Raw genomic sequence first — 23703 nt, 5'->3', positions numbered from 1 at the left:
TAAGAATTCTAAGGTCCCAAATATAAATTAAATGTTCATAAATGCACCAAGGCAAACACACACGTAAGTATATACACCACGTGCCTGAAATACTACAGGAGAGAAATCCTGAAGCCATTTTGACTCTCCCAAATTGACCTCCAATATTTCTCTGGAAGGAGGAAGGAAATGGGAAAACCTCCCCATTGTACTTTTGCTTACAAAATCCTGTCTTAAGGGCGTATTTGTGTATGACTACGGTGAGCCTGAGTGGAAATCAGCCGTGAGTGCTCACTGGAAGGACAGATCCTGAAGCTGAGGCTCCAATACTTTGGCCACCTCATGAGAAGAGAAGACTCCCTGGAAAAGACCCTGATGTTGGGATAGATGGAGGGCACAAGTTGAAGGGGACGACAGAGGACGAGATGGTTGGACAGTGTTCTCGAAGTTACAAACATGAGTCTGAGCAAACTGCGGGAGGCAGTGGAGGACAGGAGTGCCTGGCGTTCTCTGGTCCATGGGGTCACGAAGAGTCAGACACAACTAAACGACTAAACAACAACAACAACAGGGTGAGCCTGGGACCTGGGACCCCAGAACTAAAGTATTAACCATCACAAAAGAATAGCCAGGCTGCCCAGGTAATGTAATCAGCAGCCAATATCAGGTATCCTGACAGGCAGGATTTCTGCTGTAAACCGCCTCCTTCTGTGATGTATGTAGGATGTTTTAGGCGGGTGGTCTTGGGCAACAGTGTGGGCGATTTCAAAAGTCTATATAAGAGCTTGGGTTCTCTCCTCCCTCCTGCGTGTGGTGAGTGGGGACCCTGTTGCTACAGTTTAATAAAGATCAGGCTTACTAGCTGCTTTGCTTCTCAATATACTCTGGTTGGCCTCTGTTATTTTCTCCTAAGGACTCTGTACAGGCTCTTGGATACCCCATAAGGGAAAAGGAGCAGGTTTTCCCCTATAACATCCTGAAGCTACAGCTCTTGTTTCTGGGGGAAGGGGATCCCAGAGTACACGAAAGGGGTGCTTCTTCCCCGCTCACCAACTCCAGCTCCTCTCGCAGCCTCCTCAAGGCTTCTGCTTTCTCCGCTTGCAGCAGAGCCCGGAGGTCTTCCATGGCCCCCTTCTTCTCCCGAGCCTCGCCCTCCAACACCTGGATCCTCTAGGGCAGGAAAAAAAACACATCAGGAGAAGCTGTTTTAATTCAAACCTCCCTGTCCTATTTGTTCCTTCTCCCCTCTCAGGGGTGGGGACCCTGCTTCAGCCCAAGGAGATCAGCCCCAGGGCTGTATCCCTGTGTGGAAAAGGCTTCCGGGGTCAGGTGTCACTAGAGGGCGGGGCAGAAGGCAAAAAAGTGGGCAGAGCCCGACAGAATCCGAGACCTGGGAGAAGAATCGGTGGAAGAGGACTGGAAGAAGTTCAAAGACTATCTCCAAAAACATTGTAAAATGTTTGAATGCTAAAATGATGTTGGATATAAAGATAATATGGCATCAGTGACATAGTTAAAAGGAATATGCAAAAATGTTTTAAAATGGAAAGGGTGAAAAGACCAGAGTAATATTATGTCAAATTTAAACAAAATGATACAAGGGATTAAGTTATAAAGAACATGTAAAAATGGATTTAAAAAGAAAGGAAAAACCGGAGACATAATAGGGTGAAATGTACAATATTGAATAAGACTTGAAAGAGGGTAAGGAATTGCTGAATTTGATTGTGTAAAGGGGAACACAGAAAACGGAGATGTGAGTGTTCAGTTTCTGTTAATTGATTCTCATGAAAACTTGCAGATTCTGGCTTCACACAATTAACTCAAGGCAGTGTCAATTTGCTCTTGGCAGAAAGCCAAGGTCTGCTTGACCTAGAAAGTACTTACTCTGATTGGTTAACGACCAGCCCTCAACTCAGTTATCTAGGAATGCTAGTACGTTTGGGGTGTGGTGTGTTAGGAGTAGGAGTGCTGTGTAAGGTTGAGAGAGAGAGAGTGAAAGGATTTATTTTACTTTGTTTTGTATGCGGAAACTCTGCTGGTTTCTTTTTCCTTTTAATAAATCCTGTAAATAGTTATTCTGAGTCTAGCTGACTAGTCATTTCCACCTCAACTAGCTTCTTCGCTGTGCAGGAAAACTCTGCTACGTTTGGGCTAAAGCCATTAGAGCTATGCCTGACACTTCAAAGTTCCAAGAGTGAGGAAGTCAGGAAAGAGGGTTATGAAGATAAATAAGTAAAAAACTAGATTTTCTTTTTTTTGTTTTTGTTTTTTCCTTACTTTTTCTATGTTTTTTATTGTATTTTTCTGTTTTGTTTGATTGTGATGTTTTTTATTGTCTTTCTTTTTTTCGTTTGATTGTGATGCTTGTTTTAGTATACAAAATTTTAATAAATATCTTTTAAAAAAAGTGGGCGGAGCAACGACTCTTAACTTTGGACATTAGGCCATGCACAAACCAGGGGTTCCTCAGCTCTTCACTCCCCGCAAACACACACACACACACACACACACACACACAAATACATATAATTTGAAATGAAATCACTGCTTACAAATTCCAGTGATCATGCATACATCACCATCCAGGCAAGCAAGCATGTAAAGGTAAAGGTAAAGGGACCATTAGGTCCAGTTGTGACCAACTCTGGGGTGGCGGCACTCTTCTCGCTTTATTGGCTGAGGGAGCCGGCGTACAGCTTCTGGGTCATGTGGCCAGCACGACTAAGCCGCTTCTGGCGAACCAGAGCAGTGTACGGAAACGCCGTTTACCTTCCCACCGGAGCGGTACCTATTTATCTATCTGCACTTTGACGTGCTTTCGAACTGCTAGGTTGGCAGGAGCAGGGACCGAGCAACGGGAGCTCACCCCGTCGTGGGGATTCGAACCGCCAACCTTCTGATCGGCATGTCCTAGGCTCTGTGGTTTAACCCAATTATTTCGCAATGCTCTTTTACCCTTTTAATTGATAACGCCTCTTGGTGGTCTGGATGAAGATGTGTGTGCATAGGGAAAATATTTGCATGGCTGAAATGTTGCCTACAGAACGAAGGTACTGTTCTTCTGTCCCCCACTGGCATGCAGCTCCATAGAAAGGAATGTGCCCCTCAAGACTGCAAAAGTTTATTCCCTCCTGGTCCATGTGCATCCTTTTCCCACCATCCCGCTCCTTCTGCCAGCGGCTATCACAGAGACCACAGAATCGCTCTCCTCTCTCAACAGCTACCTTGCGGAGGTCGGCTGCTTCGTCCCGCAAGGCCAGGCTGAGTTTCCTCTCCTTCTCCAGGGCTTCCTGGAGTTCCCCCTGCATCTTCCGCTCCTGCTCCTCCAGGGCCTTGCACTGCATTTGGAGGACGGCCCTCATCTCAGCCTCCCGGCTCTTCCGTTCCTGGAGCAGCGAGTTCTGAGCCTGAGAAGAACAAGGCAGAGTAATGATCCCCAAAGCAGTTTTCACCATCGCTCCCTCTTCCCAGGGAACTCTGGGAAATTGCAGTTCTGCGAGGGGAACAAGAGGGCCTTGCCTAACAACTCTCAGCACGCTTTTTAAAAAAATTAAAGCTAAAACGTTAAATACGTTAATTAAAGCTACAGGACTTTATTTACCATCAACAATGTGGATTTTTGCCCAAAAGACAGTTAAGAAACGTGTCAGATGTTTTGGAATATTTGAATTGTAGTTGTTTTTCAAATGTTTCAAACTGTTTTGAAATGTTCTTCCTTCTTTTCTATTTTAAAATATGTTTGCCATAAGGAGGAATAATGGGCTATAAATGCAAAATGATGATAATAATAATAATAATAATAATAATAATAATAATAATGATGATGTACCCCTACCATTTCCTGAGCTTCCTGCTTCAGCTCCTTGGCTTGCTGTTCCATAGCTTTCCGCTGCTGGGCAATTTCAGCATTTCGCTCCTGGGAAGAGAAGAAAGCGGAAAATAATAATAATAATAATAATAATAATAATAATAATAATAATTTATTTATACCCCGCCCTTCCCGGTTCAAAAACGGGGCTCAGGGCAGCTAACAACAAATTTAAAACACTTAATTGTAAAAGCAGCATAAAATACAGTATAAAAACATGAATAACAATAAAATTCAAAGTTCAGAAATCAATTTAGGGGAAATCCATCTAATAAGCATTAGATAATCACCAGGGCTAGCTGGCTGAATTAGTCCTACTTGGGCCAGTGAGGAGGCCAGGGGAGAATTAGCTGTGGGGCCTCAGAGCGGGAAAAGCCCACAGAATTAAACCAGACTGGCGGTTAAATTTAGGACAGGGTCGAGAAGCCATTGCCAGCCTGAGAGACGCATTGCTATGTGAACAATCTTCTGGGTGCTGCATGTGAGTGGTGGGCGGGGCCAGAGCAAAAGTGGGTGGGGCAAGATAGCTTGACCCGAGGGCCAGATGGATAGGCGTGAGGGGCCACATTGGGTCTCTGGGTCTGCAGTTCTCCACCCCTGCCTTAAGAATCTAAGAATCCAGTTTGGACCGAGTCAGGCTTATGGTCCATCTAGCTCAGTACTGCTGGCACAGCTGTAAGCTTGTTGTGAGGTTAAAAGGGAAGACACCCCACCGAGCTTCCAAATTAACCCCTTGAAGGAAAAAGGTTGGGATACAAATGTTATTGCTAGTGCAAGAGCAGCCCAGTAGCAGTCCATGCCTCAGGACATTGTGGGTAATAGCCACCTTTATGGTCTTGCGAAGGTCTTCTGCTTCTTTTTGAAATTTGTCCGCTTGCTCCTGGAGGGCTCTGGCTTTTGCCTGCTTCAGGCTCTCTGCAAGCTGAGAGAGAGAGAGAAAGGGGAAAATCAGACAGAACATGCCACATTTCACCCTGCTTTTGGTCACTCAAAGACCCACTGCAAATAACAACAACAACAACAACAACAACAACAACAACAACAACAACAACAGCAATAACAATAATAAATCTCAGGGCGGCTAACACCAGATATAAAAACAAGGGATTGAAATACAACTTTAAAAACAAGATTAAAATACAACATTAAAATGCAGCCTCATTTCAGTAGAAACTCAAATCAAAAACTTTTTGGAGGATGAAAACATCAAGTCTTCACCAAGGCTAACTATCCAGACTGGTCCTACGTGGGCCAGAAAAAAGCCACGGAAGTCCCCAAATAGGAGTTCTATCACAGAAGGAGAAAGGAAAAAAGAAAAAGGGGGAGGGGGTCAGCAGCAGCTCTCCAGGGTTTTGGACAGGGGAAACTGCCAGGGATGGATCCTGGAACCTTCTGCAAGCCAAGCAGATGCCCTGCTCTTCCCACCAGAAGCACCCACAAAAAGATGGTTAGCAAAGGCAGTAGTGGGGCCAGCAAATTCATGCTGTATTTGGCACCGGGGGGGGGGGAGCCAACTTTATTTTTTTACAGAAAATAAGAAGCAAAAACAACTTCTTAGCTCTAAGGACTGTAGAGAAAAACTCTGGGCATGACTCTCAGCCTACAATGAACCGCCCCCAAACACCTCCTGGCGATACCAAAGATGTTGTAAGATACAAACAGGCAGCTGCTGGTTTTAATTATATTTCGAAATGCTTAAATGTCTGTTTTTAACTTTGTAATTTATGGAGAATGTTTTTTTTGTTTTGTTTTTTTAAATATTCTTTTTATTAAGTTTCATTTACAACAGACATACACATACAAAAAAAACATTAAATAAATAAGATCCATCTAAAAAGAGAAAAAACAAAAGAAAGAAAAAAAAGAAAACAAAAACAAAAGAAAAACAAAAGATTATGGAGAATGTTAATGGGTGTTGGGTATTTTATGGAGAATGTTAATGGGTGTTGGGTATTTTTAATAACCCAAGTTCTATTTAGAACCTGTCTTAAATAAAATTGCAATTAAAACGGCTTAATCCAAAGGCAGGATTTGGGTTTTGTGGTTGCAGCCACAAACCACACCAAACCCCAATTGCAGCTAAGGCAGTAAAGCTCAGTCCGTTTCCTCCTTGCAGTGGGGCTCAAGAAAGGGGAATTGCCAAGGGGAGCTGCCATGCCTACCTCTCGCAGGGCCTGCTGCTTTTTGCCCTCCAGCTCTTCCTGAAGCCGAGTAAGTTCTTCCTCCTGCAGGTGGACAGAAAAGATGCCTTCACAGCTGTCTAGTGGTACCTTGGTTCTCAAACGCCTTGGGTCTCAAACGGCAAAAACCGGGAAGTAAGTGTTCCAGTTTTCGAACGTTTTTTTGGAAGCCGAACGTCCGATGAGGCTGTCGGCTTTTGTTTCCGGGGTGCCTGCACCAATCAGAAGCTGTGCCTTGGTTTTCAAGCATTTCAGAAGTCAAACCAATTTCTGGAACGGATTGTTTGGCGCTTTGGTTTTGCTATTTATTTTGTGTTTTTGAGGCTTTTTCGTTTCATTTCTTTTTGTGACTGTGTGGAACCCAGTTCAGCTACTGATTGATTGATTGATTGATTGATTGTGTGACTGCAGAAATGGATAAAAGCCTCCTATCCAAACAATAACTATCATCAGTGCAGGTAAGAAAAAAATAATTTTAATTTTTATCATCTACAATACTGTCTTATTTATTTTATAGTACAGTACATTGATTTTTGCTTTCATTTTATAGATCAATGGTCTCGTTAGATAGTAAAATTCATGTTAAATTGCTGTTTTAGGGATTGTTTTTAAAAGTCTGGAATGGATTAATCTGTTTTGCATTACTTTCTATGGCAAAACGCGCCTTGGTTTTGGAACGCTTTGGTTTTGGAATGGGCTTCCGGAACGGATTGAGTTTGAGAACCAAGGTACTACTGTACATAAGAACCAAAAAGGAGCCTGGCTGCTGCATCTGACCAATGGTCCATCTAATCCAGCATCCTCTTCTCACAGCGGCCAATCAGATTCCTCTTCTGGGAAACCCATAGCAGGACCTGAGTGCAAGAGCCCTCTTCCCTCCTGCAGCTTCCGCAACTGGCATTCAGAAGCATTGCTGCCTCTGGCCATGGGGTCAGAGTGCAGCCATTGTGGCTAGTAGCCATTGATTGCCCTCTTCTCCTTGAATTACAGTGGTACCTCGGGTTACAAACGCTTCAGGTTACAGACTCCGCTAACCCAGAAATAGTACTTCGGGTTAAGAACTTTGCTTCAGGATGAGAACAGAAATCGCGCGGCGGCAGCAGCAGCAGGAGGCCCCATTAGCTAAAGTGGTACCTCAGGTTTACAACAGTTTCAAGTTAAGAATGGATCTCCAGAACAAATTAAGTTCTTAACCCGAGGTGCCACTGTAGTCCGATCCTTTTTTTTAAAGCTAGCCCAGTTGGGGGCCACCCCCGCCTCCTGCAGCAGGGAGTTCCCTAGTTAGACCGAGCGACAAAGTCGCCACACACACAGTTGCCAATCCCGCCCCCCAACAAAAAGCCACCTTCTGTTGCCGCAACAAGTCCAGCTGCTTCTTGCGCTCTTCTGCCAGGCTCTCTGCAGTGACGCTCCAAGACGCCTTTTCAGCCTCCAAGGCAGAGACGGTCTGGCGCAGCCTCAAGAGCTCCAGCTCCTTCTCCCCGAGGCTTGCCTGCAGAGCCGAGATCCTCCGCTCCAGCCCCTGCACCCGCCGCACGCCGGCCTCACTGGCCCCTGGAGCAACCTGTGCTTGGAGGAAGTCACACAACAGTGGCCTCTCTTGGTGTGAGCAGGCCGCAAAGCTGGTGCAGATTGACACATGGCAGGTAAGACCCTGGGGGGAATTTACGCAGCTGCCGCCCTTCCCCAGATGCACAGCCAACCATAGGGCTGCCGTACGCCGGGATTTCCCAGATATATCCAGGATTTGTCCGTTGGAAATAGCGTCCAGGAGGAATTTCTGAAAATCGCAAAAAATGCCTGGGAAAACCCGGTTGTATGGCAACCCATGTCAGAAGTGTTGATTTTTTAGGCAAATTTCCTTAAAAATAGCTCAGAATAGTCCCCCTCCCCCCAAAAAGAAAAGGTCAACAGCTTTGCCAAAAGTCTTTGAGCTATTTTTTCTTCAATTTATTTTTATTAGTTTTCCAAATTATTACAAATCAAACCAAATTACTTAAATTTAATACAAGTTTTTTTTTTAAAAAAATCAGGTTTCCCACTCCTGTTGCGACCATTTCGTTTTGGGCTATTTTTAAGGGAAATTGCCCAAAACGACATGTCTGACATAGGTTGCCATACCTCCAGATTTCCCCGGACATTTTGCGATTTCCACCTGGAAATACTGCTTCCGACTGAGTATTCTGAATATGCCTGGGAAATTCCAGATGTATGGCAACCGTAGCTTAGCAACCCTGGTGACTGGGCCTCAAAGATGGCTGCCAAGGTCCAATGGCATGAGCCCAGAGCCTGCCAAGCGTTCCTACCTCCTGCAGTGGTCCTGCTCCGTCCCCTGAGGTTTCCTTCACAGAGGCCAGTTCTACTCTGGAGGACTTCAGCTGATGCTTCAAGGAAGACAACTTGCCTTCCAGTTGGCTCACCTGGAACTTCAGCTCTTCCCTCTCAGCGGCTAACCGAGACACCTGTTGGAGGAGACAGCAGGAGTTCAAGAGGCCCGTTGCCTGCTAAGGGCATTCAGGTCCACAAACTGGCCAGCCTTCCCACAGCCTGGCGGTTGTCAGCTTGTGGCAATGCAGGAGATGGCTTTCTCACTGGTGAAACTGGGCTTATGGAACACACACACGGTGTCGAAGCAATGATTCTCCAACATCAACTTCGTTGGACTGTTCATGTTGTGCGGATGCCTGATTATCGTCTTCTGAACCAACTACGCTACTCAGAAAATGGTAAGCGTAATGCTGGTGGTCAACAAAAGAGGTTCAAAGACTCTCTCAAGGCAAATCTAAAAAAATGTAGTATAAACACCAATGACTGGGAAACACTGAGCTGCGAGCGCTCCAACTGGAGAACAGCCTTTACCAAAGGTGTCATGGGCTTTGAAGACACTCGAACTCAGGATGCAAGGGAGAAACCCGCTAAGAGGAAGGTACACTTGGCAAACCCTCACTGTGATCAGCTCCTGCCCGGAAACCTATGTCTCCACTGTGGAAGGATGTGTGGATCCAGAACTGGCCTCCACAGTCACTTACGGACTCACTGTTAAAACCGTGTTTATGGAAGACAATCTTACTCTGCTATGAGGGATCGCCAAAGAAGAAGAAGATGGAAAACACTCCCTGCTGAAAGAGCATTGCAGCAGCAGCAGAAGAGGAAGAGTTTGGATTTGACATCCCACTTTATCACTACCCGAAGGAGTCTCAAAGCGGCTAACATTCTCCTTTCCTTTCCTCCCCCACAACAAACACTGTGAGGTGAGTGGGGCTGAGAGACTTCAGAAAAGTGTAACTAGCCCAAGGTCACCCAGCAGATGGATGTGGAGGAGCGGGGAAGCGAACCCGGTTCACCAGATTACGAGTCCACCACTCTTAACCACTACACCACACTGGCAAGTGTACCAAACGGGCAAGAGTACCAACGATGCTCTTGCTTTCTTGCATTGAGAATGGCGTGCACAGAAACGTCTGCATGGCTGCACACTGCAGAACAGGTCTGGGCACAGCCATGGCTCCTCCCAGTTTTGCCTTTGGCCCCGCCCCATTGGCATCAGGCCCCCTCCTGAAAGTTGCCCTTGAAGAAGCACGGCCCTCAGGCTGGAAGAAAGCTTCCCAACCCTCACTTTTCTTCTGTGATGAAACTCCTATTTGGGGACTTCCCTGGCTTTGTTCTGGCCCACGGAGGACCAGTCTGGATAGTTGGCCTTGGTGAAGATTTGACGTTTTCATCCCCCAAAAGTTTTTGATTTGAGTTTCTACTGAAATGAGGCTGCATTTTAATGTTGCACTTTAATCTTGATTTTAAGTTGTATTTTAATCAATTGTTTTTATACCTGGTGTTAGCTGCCCTGAGCCCGGTCTTGGCTGGGGAGGGCAGGGTATAAATAAAATTTATTATTATTATTATTATTATTATTATTATTATTGAGATTCCTGTGAAGGGCAGTCCAAATACTTGAGTTGTATCTTTGCTTGATGCCGATAGAAGAGATCCCATTGACGGCTTTGCAACCCTTGCTACTCACGTCTGCCTGGGCAGCCCCATGCTGGCTCCTCTGGCTCCTCAGCACCCTCAGCTCCTGCTCCAGCGCCAGCAGGTCCCTCAGGCAGGCTTCCCGCTTGTACTCCAGGAGCAACAGGTCACCCCTGAGTCACAGAGAGCAGTAGGTCAGGTGGCGGAAATGGGAAGGAGAGATGGGGAGGGAGAAGGACCTTGTGGCCTCAGGTCAGCAGCAGAGGAGGAAAGGGCGCTGGGCTCAGCATTCTGAAGTACCTCCATAATGATTTCTTATTTTGATATCTGTGCCAGTGTATTTTAACAGATGCAACTGTCTCGTATAGGGCTTTTATTGTGAAATCGCTTCAAGACCCTACATAGGAAATCGATACAGTGGTACCTCGGTTTTTGAACAGCTTAGTTCACGAACAACTTGGAACCCAAACGCTGCAAAACCGGAAGGAGGTGTTCCGGTTTTCGAACTTTTTTTCAGAAGCCGAACATGCTCCGTTATGGTTCGCCATTTCCTGTTGCACTTCTAATTTGTGCCCCCCCCCCCCCGCCAGTAATTCAAGTCTTCCGTTTCCAATTGCAGTGTTCTAAGGTGATACTTGGAGCTTATATTTGGCGCTTTTGTTTTTGCTATTTGTTTTGAGTTTTTTGTTTGGAGGTGTCAGGCCTGCCGCTAGGTCCCAGCTCACAGAGGACCAGCGCCCAGTGGATGTCATATACAAAAGTCTTTATTGAAGTTTAGTTTCCATTTCCAAGCTCTGGGCGCGCAGACCCACGTCTTGACGCTAGACCGGCTAAGTTCCCTCTGACTCGCTGCTGAACCCACACCAGTTTAAGATTCTAGCCTTGCTCCACCTCCTACGCTGTTCTTTCCTCCTCTGGGTCCTTCTGCCCTCTGATCTTACCTCCTTCCTGGATTCCTCTGACGCTGACCCCCCTGAGTCTCGCCCTTCCTTTCGGCGGGCTTTAGGACCTGGCTCCCTGTCAGGACTCCCTGCTGTGCCGCTCTCCTGTACATTTGAACTTGGCGCACGCGCCCAGCCGGTAACTTTCCTTCTGACCGTTTCCCCGCTCCCTGATGTGGGCGTTGCCAAGCCTGACTCCTCTCCTCCCGCTGGAGATGAGAACACTGGTCCCGACTCCTGGGACTCCCCCTCCCCACTGCGCTCTGGTGGAGAAGCTGGTCCTGATTTCCAACTGCTGCTCAGGGACTCCCCGCTGGCCCCTCCCTCCTGGGGCTTCCCCCCTGGAACCCCCCTCGCTCTGGCCATCGGTGCTCCCTTCTGTGAGTCCTCCGATTCGCTAGAGAGGCTTGTGGATTGACTCTGCCCACTGTCACTGCCTGCTCCCCCTTCGTACTCCTCCTCCTCACTTTCGATTTGCTCACTCTGCTTTGCCTCTGCTCCTGAACCCCTGACAGGAGGCTTTTTCAGTTAATTTGTTTTTGTGACTGTGTGGATCCCTGTTCAGCTACTGACTGATTGTGTGACTGCGGAAATGGATAAAAGCCCCCCATCGAAGCAATGACTATCATCAGTGCAGGTAATATTTTTTTTTAATTTTAATTTTTATCATCTACAATACAGTCTTACAGTGGTACCTCTGGTTACATACTTAATTTGTTCTGGAGGTCCGTTCTTAACCTGACACTGTTCTTAACCTGAAGCACCACTTTAGCTAATGGGGCCTCCTGCTGTTCTGTTCTCATCCTGAAGCAAAGTTCTTAACCCGAGGTACTATTTCTGGGTTAGCAGAGTCTGTAACCTGAAGCGTATGTAACCTGAAGTATCAGTGTATTTGTTTTATAGTACAGTACATTGATTATTGCTTTCATTTTATGGATCAAGGGTCTCATTACATAGTAAAATTCATGTTAAATTGCTGTTTTAGAGTTTGTTTTTAAAAGTCTGGAACGGATTAATCTGTCTTGCACTACTTTCTATGGGAAAGAGTGCCTTGGTTTTGGAACAGACTTCCGGAATGGATTATGTTTGAGAACCAAGGTACCACTGTAATGGCAAGGATAATCATAACAACTGAAACAACAAGATTCCTGCATTGCAGAGGCTGGATGACCCTCGTGGTCCCTTACTGATGCTGACTCCTTACACTTCTGTGTGATCACTGAGGTGTTTTGCAGAGTCAATGGTTCCCCACTCCCCCACCCTGCCATGCAAGTTATCTTTTATTAAATTTCAAAAGTTTCATCTATATACTCCAATACATAATAAGATTTTACAGTGGACGCTCGGGTTGCGAATGTGATCTGTGCGGGATGCACGTTCGCAACCCGCAGTGTTCGCAACCTGCAGCGGCGTGTCTGTGCATGCGCGGGTTGCGATTCGGTGCTTCTGTGCATGTGCAAAGCGCAATTTAGCGCTTCTGCGCATGCGTGACCCCCGAAACTCAGAAGTAACCCATTCCGGTGCTTCCGGGTTTCGGCACATCCGTAACCTGAAAAAACACAACCTGAAGCGTCTGTAACCCGAGGTATGACTGTATTTTGATTTTTATCGACTTCCCACCCCGTTTTCCACGGTATTGTTTATTTCTCCCCCTTTGCTGCCCCCTATCTTCTTTGAGGGAAGCAAAACAAGAGAGAGATAAAACTTCACATCCTCAACTTTGCTTGGAGAGCAACCTTCTCCAGGATTTCTCTTTCGCACATAGTTCCAAAAACAGACGCGGGGGGGGGGGGGGGGAAGGAAGATCGTTTTCTAGGTTTTCCTGCTTCCGCTTCAAATTAGCATCCCTCCAGTGCTCAGCAGCTGGACTCTGGAGTCACAAGAAGGGCCCATGGTTGGAGGAAGCCCCCACCCACCTGGCCAGCTGGGAGCCTCAGTGGCGCCCCTCTAGAGGCTTCAACCAGGTCTGAGACCCCAGCTAGACCCAACCCCCACTAGCTACGGCCCTGCCCTAGCCACCCCTGCCCCACATACCTGGCCTCATCCGCTTGGCTCCGTTTCTCTTCCATGATCAGCTGCAGCCTCCTCGCCTCCCTCTGGCTCTTCTCCAGGGCCTCCCGCAAAGTCTCCAGCTCCAGAGCAACATGCTAGAAAGAGGAGGAAAGTCGTGGGTTCTGCTCCTCTGCCGTCCCCCTCCAGTTCATGGGTAGTTTAGAGCAGGCTGTGCAGTGACTAGACCACGTCCTTTGCCTGTGGGACTCCCTCCCACTAGAGTTTTGGCTCTGTACCTTTTTCTGCTGGAGGACACTCTGCAGGGACACGTCAGCTTCGCGGATCTGGGCCCTTTTCTGCGACAATTTTTCTTCTTCCAATTCCAACTCCTGTCGAACAAAGGCTTTTATCATTATTTTTAAGCCCGTTTGCCTGTCCTACAAAAAGCAAACAAACCCATAAGTCCCGCCCTAAATGTTGGGTTTCTTTTGATCACACTTTCATCCGTACTTTGCAGTCTTACCCAACTCAGCGCCCTCCAGTCATTTTAACATTTCAAAACTTGACTTCCTTCCTCCTCTTTCTGCGGTTCCTTAAATTGATTTTTTTTATCACACCTATAAGCAATATTTTTTTCCCCTTGTGATGTTATCTGAGTTATCAATATTCTTCCTTGCTCATCTTTAAATAGCTGCTGTGGATCCAGTTTAGGTTTTATGTACATTACCACTCCTCTCTTCTTTGTTACATCACAGGCTACAAAGTCCTTTCCCAATCTTTTATTAATCAAAACCCTTCTGTGTTTCTTTGCAACGTGTGTTTCCTGGAAGCGAATCACTTCCAAATTTAACTTTTTTTTTTTTTTATAAATATTTATTAAAGTTTTTAAATATAAATGCACAAATAATAAACAATCTTACTTCTATCACAGACATAATTTCATCACTTCTTTGGACTCCCTCGAGTCTCCCGCTCCCATTTACATCGTTAAAAGTTTTTTCCAAACAAATTATCAACTTGTTTACAATCTCATGTCCACACATTCAAATATGATCTAGCACTTCTTCCAAAAAATTTTATATTTTCTTTAGTCTCACTTATCATCAAATTTCAAATCTAATTTAGTGGTGGCCAATTTTTTATAATCTAGCATCCTTTTTAACATTCAACCAAATTACAATGTTTTTGTAGATACTTCTTGAATTTCTCCCAGTCTTCCTCCATCTTCTCTTCTCCCAGGTCACGGATTCTGCCAGTCATCTCGGCCAGTTGCATATAGTCCATCAGTTGCATCTGCCACTCTTCCAGTGTGGGTAGATCTTGAGTTTTCCAGTTTTTTGCGATGAGTATCCTTGCTGCCGTTGTTGCATACATAAAGAATGTTCGGTCCTTCTTTAACACCTTCTGGCCGACAATACCCAGAAGGAAGGCCTCTGGTTTCTTAGTGAAGGTATACTTAAATACCTTTTTCAGCTCATTATATATCATTTCCCAGAAGACCTTCACCTTAGGGCATGTCCACCAGAGGTGAAAGAATGTTCCTTCATTTTCTTTACATTTCCAACATTTATTATCAGACGAATGGTATATTTTGGCAAGTTTAACTGGGGTCATGTACCATCTATATATCATTTTCATTACATTTTCCTTCAGAGCATTACATGCGGTGAAGTTCAGCCCAGTGGTCCACAACCTTTCCCAGTCCTCAAACATAATGTTATGCCCAATGTCCTGTGCCCATTTTATCATAGCCGATTTAACCATTTCGTCTTGTGTATTCCATTTTAACAGCAAGTTATACATTCTAGATAGTACCTTAGTCTTTGGTTCTAACAATTCAGTTTCTAACTTCGATTTCTCCACCTGGAACCCTAACTTTTTATCATTTTTAAAAACTTCTTTGATCTGAGCATAATGTAACCAGTCTCGCACCTTATCCTTCATTTTCTCTAAACTCTGCAATTTCCAATTGTCTCCAAATTTAACTTTTTTAACCACATGTTCAATCTTGTTCCTTTGGGTTTTATTATTAAGTCCATTTACATTCCAAGTTAAGATTTTCAACGCCGTCTTGTTCTTCATTTATTTGTCTCTCGTCTCAACCTCTGTTGATTCTTCTTCCAAACCAAACGCCCTGTCTCCTGCTAATTCTTTTCCATATTTTCACCAGAATTTGCCTGCTTCATTGGGATCCCGACACCTTTGTTTTCTTCCTTTATTTGTAAAAGATACTCCTTCAGGATATTCTCAGCAATAAGGGATTTTGTTATATCTCAGTGCACCCATCAAATATTTATAATTTACTCTTTTCTTTAACAATTTCATCAGGATTTCTTTCAATTTTTTCTGCTCATCGACCTGAAGGTTTCTTTTCCTTCCCTCTTATAATTCTAGCCCAGAGTATCCTGTAGAGGACCTTTGTGAAGGGATAACTAGTAAGTTAGAGTCTCAGACAAGTTTTCTTTAAATAAACAATAAAGATTTATTTAAGGCAAGATAGTATATAACACAAATGGATTAAACTTAGGTTATTTCAGGAATACAGTGTGATTTCACATTAATTCGTCCTCAGTTGTTTTTGCGTTACAGGTTTGGTTCCTTTATACGGTGAGACGTTCTTTCAGTTATCCACCCTGTTTAACAATCCTGCTCCTGATGTACTTTAAGTAATAGACCAAAGGGCTCTCCACACCATCTCCCTTCACTGGGTTTGGGAGTTTCTTCTTTTCCTTAGAAGAATCTCTCCCCTCCAGACTAGATTTGAATCCCAAGTAGGCTGTTCCTTTCCAGCTCCTACTTTTCCTGGCTCAACCTCTGCCTCCCAGTAAAATTCCAGTCTATTCCTTCTACAGGACAACACACTCTGTCCTTCACAATATGCTCAGAGTGGAAGTCGTTTTTCCAGAACCAACTCTTTCTCCCATTCACTCTTTGTACCTCAACCTGTCTCCTAACCTGTCTACCTCAATTCCAACCCTCTTACTCCCTTAACTCCTAACCCCTTAACTGTCTCTCCTCAAATCCTCTCCTTTTAAACTTTCCCTCCCAGCCAATCAGAGGCTGCCGTTCATTAACCGTTTGCTGACAGGGAAAGAAAGAAAAAAGAAAAAATTATTGTTCCATTCTGTCCAGCAAAACCAAATTTTTCGTCACACCTCTCCCTTCCCAGCTGCACATACCTCAGTAGAGAGCCCCTTCCACCTCTGACTTTTGTGATGGTCTGCATCCACCAGGAGTTACCTCGAGGTTTCTGTAGCTTCCCAGCTCAGCTCTCTTCCCACCGGGTTCTGATGCTCTGCTCACATCCCACTTCCATGACTCGCTGGCCCTGCATAACCTGGCAAACTCCTCGTCTTCCTCTTTGCTGCCTCCATCACTGCAACTGGGGGACCTGAAAGGCCACAGAAGAAGAAGAAGAAGAAGAAGAAGAAGAAGAAGAAGAAGAAGAAGAGGTGGTGGTGGTGGTGGTGGTGGTGGTGGTGGAGGAGGAGTTTGGATTTGATATCCCGCTTTATCACTACCCGAAGGAGTCTCAAAGCGGCTAACATTCTCCTTTCCCTTCCTCCCCCACAACAAACACTCTGTGAGGTGAGTGGGGCTGAGAGACATCAGAGAAGTGTGACTAGCCCAAGGTCACCCAGCGGCTGCATGTGGAGGAGCGGGGAAGCGAACCCGGTTCCCCAGATTACGAGTCCACCGCTCTTAACCACTGCACCACAAGAGCAAAGAGCACTGTGATCACCTTGCTGCCTTGCCCCAGAAAGCACACCAGAGAGGGGCAGCAGAATTAAGGGCCACAGCATTTGTTGTGTGATTTACCCAGAGCTCAGAACCCCAGGTGGGAGGATTTGGGCCCAGCAGCTAAGATGGACATACATTCCTGGTCAGCATGCACTGCAAGGATGCTCAATAAATGCCACCTTATTTCCTATTGCCTGAAAGGTTATATAGGCAGGACTTGTTTGCTCTGTGCTTTATTTACGCACACCGTTTAAATTCCTGCATTGAGAAAAGGCAGATTCTGTGACCTGCGTGAATCATGCAAATTGTGCACACATTTCCATACTTTATTAAGGTTTCGCTAGCTCACGGGAGGAGCAGGGATACTGAGGTCCTCCTGTCCTCGGCTGCCAGCAACTTATCCAGTCACCTCCCCACCTTTTGTGATTCCAACAGGCATCGCCCGTAAGCTTTTGCCACCATGAGGGCTAGTGCCTTGTTCTCCAGAAGAAACAATTTAACAAAGTGAAAGTTCAGTTTCACAAGATGTGGAAATGGGAAGAACTGAACTTGAGGCAGGAAAAACGAGAAACGGAGAAAGACCCCAAAATGGACATCTTTTGGACTTCCGGGTTGGTGCCATCGCTGAATGGCGGACTCCCTCCGAGCTCTGGAGGGAGCCTGCTCGGCAGGGGCTGGGTTCTACCGCGCCGGCGACGCGGGGACCCTCAAAAACCATGGGCGCTGAAACCCATGGGCATGGTGACTCGGCGGGCACCATTTGCGCCCCCCCGACCCGCGAAGGAGCCTTTTTAAAGGCTACGGAGTGGGTGACAGGGGGGGTGGTGGTGCTGTGAGTCCTCCGCTTCCCCTGCCGAGTGAAGCCGCATGCCATTTGGCGGAGAGCGCTGACTTCTTCCATTGAAAATTTGGACTTAAAAGAATAACCCGTGAGTAATTGGAACTTGGATTAAAAAGAGGAAAAAATTTTTTTTCTTAAATTCGGAGGGAGCGGGGGAGGTGCAAAAAGGAAGTCAGCCTCCCCCCTGTTGTAGAGGAGCTAAAGCAAAGGATCTGACAACTAAGATCGAGTGCAACCTTTTTTTAAAATAAAGTTATTAATTTCGCGATGGAAAATTATAAGCTGGGCTGGAGGAGAAAAGTGGAATGTGAATTAAAATACAACCCCCCCCCCCGAAAAACCCCGGGAGCGATCCGTGAGAGCGCCGGGAGAGGAGAAATAGAGGCTTTGACAGCTGTCAAAGGAGCTGTCAAAGCGGAAGAACAAAAAGAGAACTTTGTTACGAGGACTTTGCTGGTTACATTTGTTACAAATTGGATATAAACTGTTTAAAACAAGGAATAATAACTTACTTTGACTGTTGGGTGTGATCGGGAAGGAAACTGAGTTATTATAATCCCTCTAGAGGAGCTGTGGGTCATTACAAGTATTGCTGGCATGGAATTTGAATTGGACTTTTTATCTCCTGGGAAACTGCAGAAATGGAACACTATTTTGTCTACAGAGGTCTACACACTAAAGGAGACAATAGATTTATCTATTGGAGAATGGAAGGGACTTGACGTAATGTTTTGTTCCTGAATAACAAAGCCTCTGCAGAGGAATTAGAAGCTTTTTGGAATTAGAACATTTGTGCAGTAGAGCAGGAAAAAAAAAAAAAAAGAGGAGGAGAGAGAACAACAAGAACAATAGACCATCCCCATACTTAAAGACCTAAAACAATGCAAAGAGTGGCAGAGAGTCTTGGCAAAGTATATCTGGCAGGGGAAAAGGCCACGGATAAAAATGAAAATTTTGATAGATAAAAAAGAAAGAGGGGGCTTTTCTCTCCCGGATCTAAGTCTATACTATGAAGCGGCCTGCATACTTTGGTTAAAAGATTGGATAAAACTGGAGAATAGAGATCTACTGGATTTAGAAGGCTTTAATAATTGGTACGGATGGCATTCGTACCTTTGGTATGGGAAAGTGAAGGTCCACAAGAGCTTTCTAAATCATATTTTTAGAGGACCTTTATACCAATCATGGGAAAGGAATAAAAATCTCCTTGAAAGAAAGACCCCATGGTGGATCTCACCAATTGAGGCTTTAACGGTGAAGAAAACAAACATGGAGGGAAAAAACGCCACCTATGAAGAAATGTTAAGAAAAATAGACCAAGGGCCAAGACTTAGACCTTATGAAGAGATAAAAAATCTATTCACTGGGTGGTTGCAATACCACCAGGTGAATGATTTGCTAAAAGAGGACAAGAAGAAGTTGGGTTTTGATGACAAAAAATCAAAATTTAATGTAGAAGTAATAGAAGGTAAAAACAAAACCCTATCTAGAATCTATGACATACTTTTAGAGTGGTATACAAAGGACGAGGAGGTGAAGGAGGCAATGATTAAATGGGCAATTGACTTTGGTTATAAGATCGATTTTGAAAGGTGGCTGGAAGTGTGGAATTGTAACATAAAGTTTACAGCATGTATGTCTCTGAGACAAAATGTTTGGAAGATGCTATATAGGTGGTACCACACCCCTGTGAAGTTGGCCAAAATGTATAGACTAAAAGATAAGAAATGCTGGAAATGTGGGGAGGTGGAGGGTGACCTATATCATCTATGGTGGACATGCAAAAAGGTGAAAGGCTTTTGGGAATCGGTTTACAATGAGCTTAAAAGAATATTTAAATACACTTTTCCCAAAAGACCCGAAGCCTTTTTGCTGGGAATGACGGGTAAAGATATTAAGAAAGAAGATAGAACGATATTTCTCTATGCCACCACAGCAGCGAGAATTTTATTGGCACAATATTGGAAAGTGGAAACTATCCCCAATATAAATGATTGGCAAATTAAAATGATAAAATATGCTGAGCTTGATAAATTAACAGGTAAACTAAGAGACCACGATGAACAGAAATCTCTGAAAAATTGGAGTAAATACTGGAACTATATTGGAATAAATGCTTAATGTGATTGGCGGGGTCAGAACAAATACTACCAGCGTGTGAATTTAGGTCTATAGATTAAAAATCAAATACGTAATGGAAGCAGATATTCGATACTTACCAAAAGGATGGAAGGAAGTCCAGGAGGCGGTTTCTGTGGGTATTTTTTTTTTTTTAATCTTTTACTGTTTTGTGAAATAGCCAGATTAATCTATCTTTGTATAGTTAGAGAGAGGAAAAAGTTGGCTTGTATATATTGACTCTTTTTTTTGTTACAATTTTTTCTTTTGTATTTGGTTGTATGTTTGTTATGTGCATAACCTTAATAAAAATGTATTTGGAAAAAAAAATGGAATTAGAACATTTGTGCAGTAGAGCAGGAAAAAAAAAAAAAGAGGAGGAGAGAGAACAACAAGAACAACAAGAATAACAAGAACTGGACAAAGTTGGAAGTTAGACCCCTTCCAAGATTGGACATTCGAAACCAAAGATGACCAAAAGACGGCAAAGACTATTAAAAAGACGGCAAAGCGGACTGGTGAAGGACTATGGCTTAGATGTGGGAGCTCCAGGATGACAGTAGACATTGACGGACATTGGGAACGCAACCGGGAAAGGGGGGAGGGAAATTTGGAATCCAAAGGGTGTTAAATTACATTTTATTCTTTTTTCTATTTTTTTTTATGTTAATCTGTATTGCATATTAAAGAGGGGAATTCGTGGAAGGGAACAGGTCGATTTTAGGGGATGGGAAAATATTTTTTAAATTGGGTCAATGATAATAACTTTAAAATTTGGGGTAAGAATTTGCTGAATCTATTTGAAAGAATTGGAATACAAGAGGGGGAGGGGAGGGGAAGTCCTGGAAAGATGACATTGAAAATAAGGCTTTAAATTTGGATGTTTTTCTTTTTCTGTTATATTTGAAAATCTTTAATAAATATTATTTAAAAAACAAAAAAACAAAAAACAAAATGGACATCTTTGGCCATCTTTATCTCAACAGTCCAAGGCTCAATCAATATTTACCTCAGCAAATCCCGCTGTGGCGGCAAATGGATCTTCTTGACACTGAGGCTGGTGGCTATTTGGAAGACAAGAAAAGCACTTGATCCCAGGTTTTCAGACACAACGGGGAGAGGAAAAGCGCCACCCTGTATTCCCCAGCCCCAAATCCAGCATTTTCCGCTAATGCAAATACTGACACAGCCCTTCCTGGCTCCAGGTAACCACACCTGCCACAGGTTTGCCCTGAAAGGATTCCATCCAGCCCTGGTTCAGCTCAGACTGGGGATCATGGTGCTGCTGAGCCTCCAAACTGCCACCTAAAGAGAGGACCAAAAGGAAAAACGTCAGAGAAGTTTCAAAGTGGCCTGGCCATGAGAGTCCTAACAGGGTCGGTCTCTCTCTCTCTCTCTCTCTCTCTCTCTCTCTCTCTCTCTCTCTCTCTTTTCAGAGGATTAATTCACCCAGAGTGAGCGCCCTGGGGGTTTCTAGGTGTTGCTGAACTCCCAGCTCCCATCAGCTCTAGCCGGTATGGATAATGGTCAGAGGGATGGCAACTGCAGTCCAGCCAGAAGTGGAGGGCTGTGGAGCCTGCACTCCTGGGCTAGGGTGTCGGATGAGGCCCTGGGAGACCCATGCTGAATAATCTTCAAACACCCACGAAGCCCACTGGGTGACTTTGGGCCAGTCACTGTGCCTCAGCCTACTCTACAGGGTTGTTGTGAGGATAAAATGGAGGGGATTGAGCCATCTACACCAGCTTGAGAGCTGCTTGCAGGAATGGTGGAATATAAACATCACAACAGAAGGTGTACTGTATTTATTCCAACGTTGCCTCTTCAAGATCAATACAGCAGATTCTTTTGCTCAAACCACTACTAGTGGAGCCAATGTCACTTTGCCAATCCACTCTCAAACTAAAGTTTAGGCATGCATCCTCACACCTTCTCTCTCCTGCAAAAAAACCCAAACCCGTTCTGGATTATTGCACCAGTAGAGTACAGATATAAATCCCTAACGTGGATTGACTGGAAAACAGCAGCTGGCTTATCCAAACATCCTTGGAACCAAAAATCATGGGCACACAATGAGCACAATATCGCAGCCGACCCGAGTTCAAGTCCCTCATCTGCCACAGACACTCTGTGGTGCTGGTCATGTCACCTAACACTTTCAGCCTCAGTTCCCCCCCTTAGTTAAAAGGCAGAGTGACCTGATCCAAAGAGTTGTTGTAAAGACGGCAGAACCCTTAAAACACACACAAATCAGGGCTGAGGAACACCTGGCCAGCCAGGTGTTGTTGGACTACAACTCCCATCATTCCTGACCATTCTAGCTGCTGGGTCTGATGGGATTTGGAGTCCTACAATATCTGGAGGGACACAGGCTCCCCAACCCTAACCTAAATGAGGCAAGGGAACGATCCTGCTCCAACTCACACTCCTTTGATTCCAGAGCCTCATTGTGCCCATCTGTGCAATGGGCATCCATGATCCATTCCTTCCTGCATCCCATACAGCCATCATTGGCTGAGACTGGAGCCTTATGGGAATACACAGTAGCCCGAGCGGCACCACTGTCCATGCCGATCCTTGACAGAGCCAGCCTCTGTGTTTTACCAGAGTCCCAGGCTCCCTGTGGATAAAGACACAAAGGGGTTTTTGGTCCACCTCCATCCTCTTCATTAGAGGGTACCAAAGATGCTCTGATAGTGCACGGGCAGGCCACATCCAACGAACTCCTTGGGCAGCTGGACCGCTCCACGGGGTGGCCGCATCCTGCTGTCCCCACAGATGGGGACCCACCATCCAAAACAGTTTTTACGTTAGATGCTGGGAGCAGCTGGGAAGGCCTCAAATCTTCAAGGTGCAACGGGCTCTCTGTATTTTTGTGAGCATCCTGAACCCACTCAAAAGAGTCCTCTGAACCTCTTTGCTCCTGCTGTGGCCCCAGGAAGATGCTTCGTGGGGAGATCTCCGAGCCCAGAGACCCCTCCCCAGAGCTCAGGCCCCTGAGCTGAAGAACCCTCTTCCATGTCTCGTCCGTGGACCACTTCCGACTAAGCCATGATATCTGCTCTCCTAGAGACTCTGCGCTCTTAATTCTGCGTGGAATACACAACGGTGGAGCATCTCTCGAACTGCCAGCCAACTCCTTCTCCTGGTCCCATTCCTCCTCAGACCCTCCCTTAGGCAACTGGGCGATTCCTTGCTTCCTTGCTGAATCTACCGAGAGACAATCCGAGGCCGCTTCGTAGTGCGCGAAAGGTGAAGAAGTATTAACCGGATCTCGAGTAGCGTGTTTTAGAGGCCCCGAGTCAAGAGCCAAGGCACTGCTCTCCTCTTCAGAGCCAGGCAGGGGATCCACAAGGACCTCCTTAAACTTGGCCGCAAAGTCTTCCGTGCAAACCGAGTCCGATCTGCTCCTGTCTCCTAGGGCGGCCCCCAAGTCGAGGAAACGCACCGGCCACCAGGCATAATCCTCTTCCCAAGAGGACGGGTCTTCCCCTGGAGAGGCCTCTCTGTCCCTGACCCCAGAGCATCCGTCCAGATCTGCACGGAGGAGAAAGCAAACAGAGAGAGCAGTGAGCTTCCTCCTGGATCAGAATTCATACCTGCGAAATTTCTCCCAAAGATGGCGCGCCTGCGCTAGCAAAGAGGCAAGTTTCTACTCCGGCAGAAGATCTTGCCAGGGTCACAGGATGGATGGAGCTCATTTATTTGGCGATCTAACCAGGGTTCAGATTTGCCCAGCAGGTGAAGGAGAAGAGCACAGCCAGTGACCAAAACCCCCATAGATTCAGGACCACAAATGAAACGTCCATTTATTGATGCACAATGCTTCATTCAAAGCGTATGATTATCTTCATCGGGAAAGGCAATTCTGTCTGATGCAGAAACTCTTTGCAGCAGGGAGGCAGAAGAAGGCACTGATCCAAGTATTAACTAAGTATTAACACCGATCCTGGCAGCAGAAAAATTCAACGTGATGGGGTTTTTCTGCTCCCTCCAATGTAGATTATTTTAGCGTTCCAATGGATTATTTTCCAAATTTGAATGTCCGACACAGGCCAGACTACTTACGTATAC

At 45.4% G+C, this 23703-nt stretch overlaps 1 protein-coding gene across 1 annotated transcript in view; it reads right to left on the bottom strand.

Annotated features, from left to right (window-relative positions):
* LOC309330301 (uncharacterized protein) overlaps window positions 1-23703 on the bottom strand; it is a 34487-nt gene that overhangs the window by 9162 nt on the left and 1622 nt on the right. Inside the window, exons 3-16 of the mRNA XM_081841714.1 lie at window positions 22050-23166; window positions 20845-20927; window positions 20639-20693; window positions 16170-16320; window positions 13226-13318; window positions 12972-13084; window positions 10049-10169; window positions 8337-8492; window positions 7376-7594; window positions 6013-6075; window positions 4677-4772; window positions 3818-3898; window positions 3207-3389; window positions 1030-1149 (exon numbers count right to left, since the gene is read on the bottom strand). Coding sequence (XP_081697840.1) covers window positions 1030-1149; window positions 3207-3389; window positions 3818-3898; window positions 4677-4772; window positions 6013-6075; window positions 7376-7594; window positions 8337-8492; window positions 10049-10169; window positions 12972-13084; window positions 13226-13318; window positions 16170-16320; window positions 20639-20693; window positions 20845-20927; window positions 22050-23166 — 2651 coding nt within the window. The remainder of the gene's footprint in view (window positions 1-1029; window positions 1150-3206; window positions 3390-3817; window positions 3899-4676; window positions 4773-6012; window positions 6076-7375; window positions 7595-8336; window positions 8493-10048; window positions 10170-12971; window positions 13085-13225; window positions 13319-16169; window positions 16321-20638; window positions 20694-20844; window positions 20928-22049; window positions 23167-23703) is intronic.

The sequence above is a fragment of the Podarcis erhardii genome (genome assembly GCF_964252035.2).
Source record: "Podarcis erhardii genome assembly, chromosome: 15".
NCBI classification, from domain to species: domain Eukaryota; kingdom Metazoa; phylum Chordata; class Lepidosauria; order Squamata; family Lacertidae; genus Podarcis; species Podarcis erhardii.
Note: the sequence above shows the minus strand (reverse complement) of the source record. Positions and strands in the feature narration are given on the sequence as shown.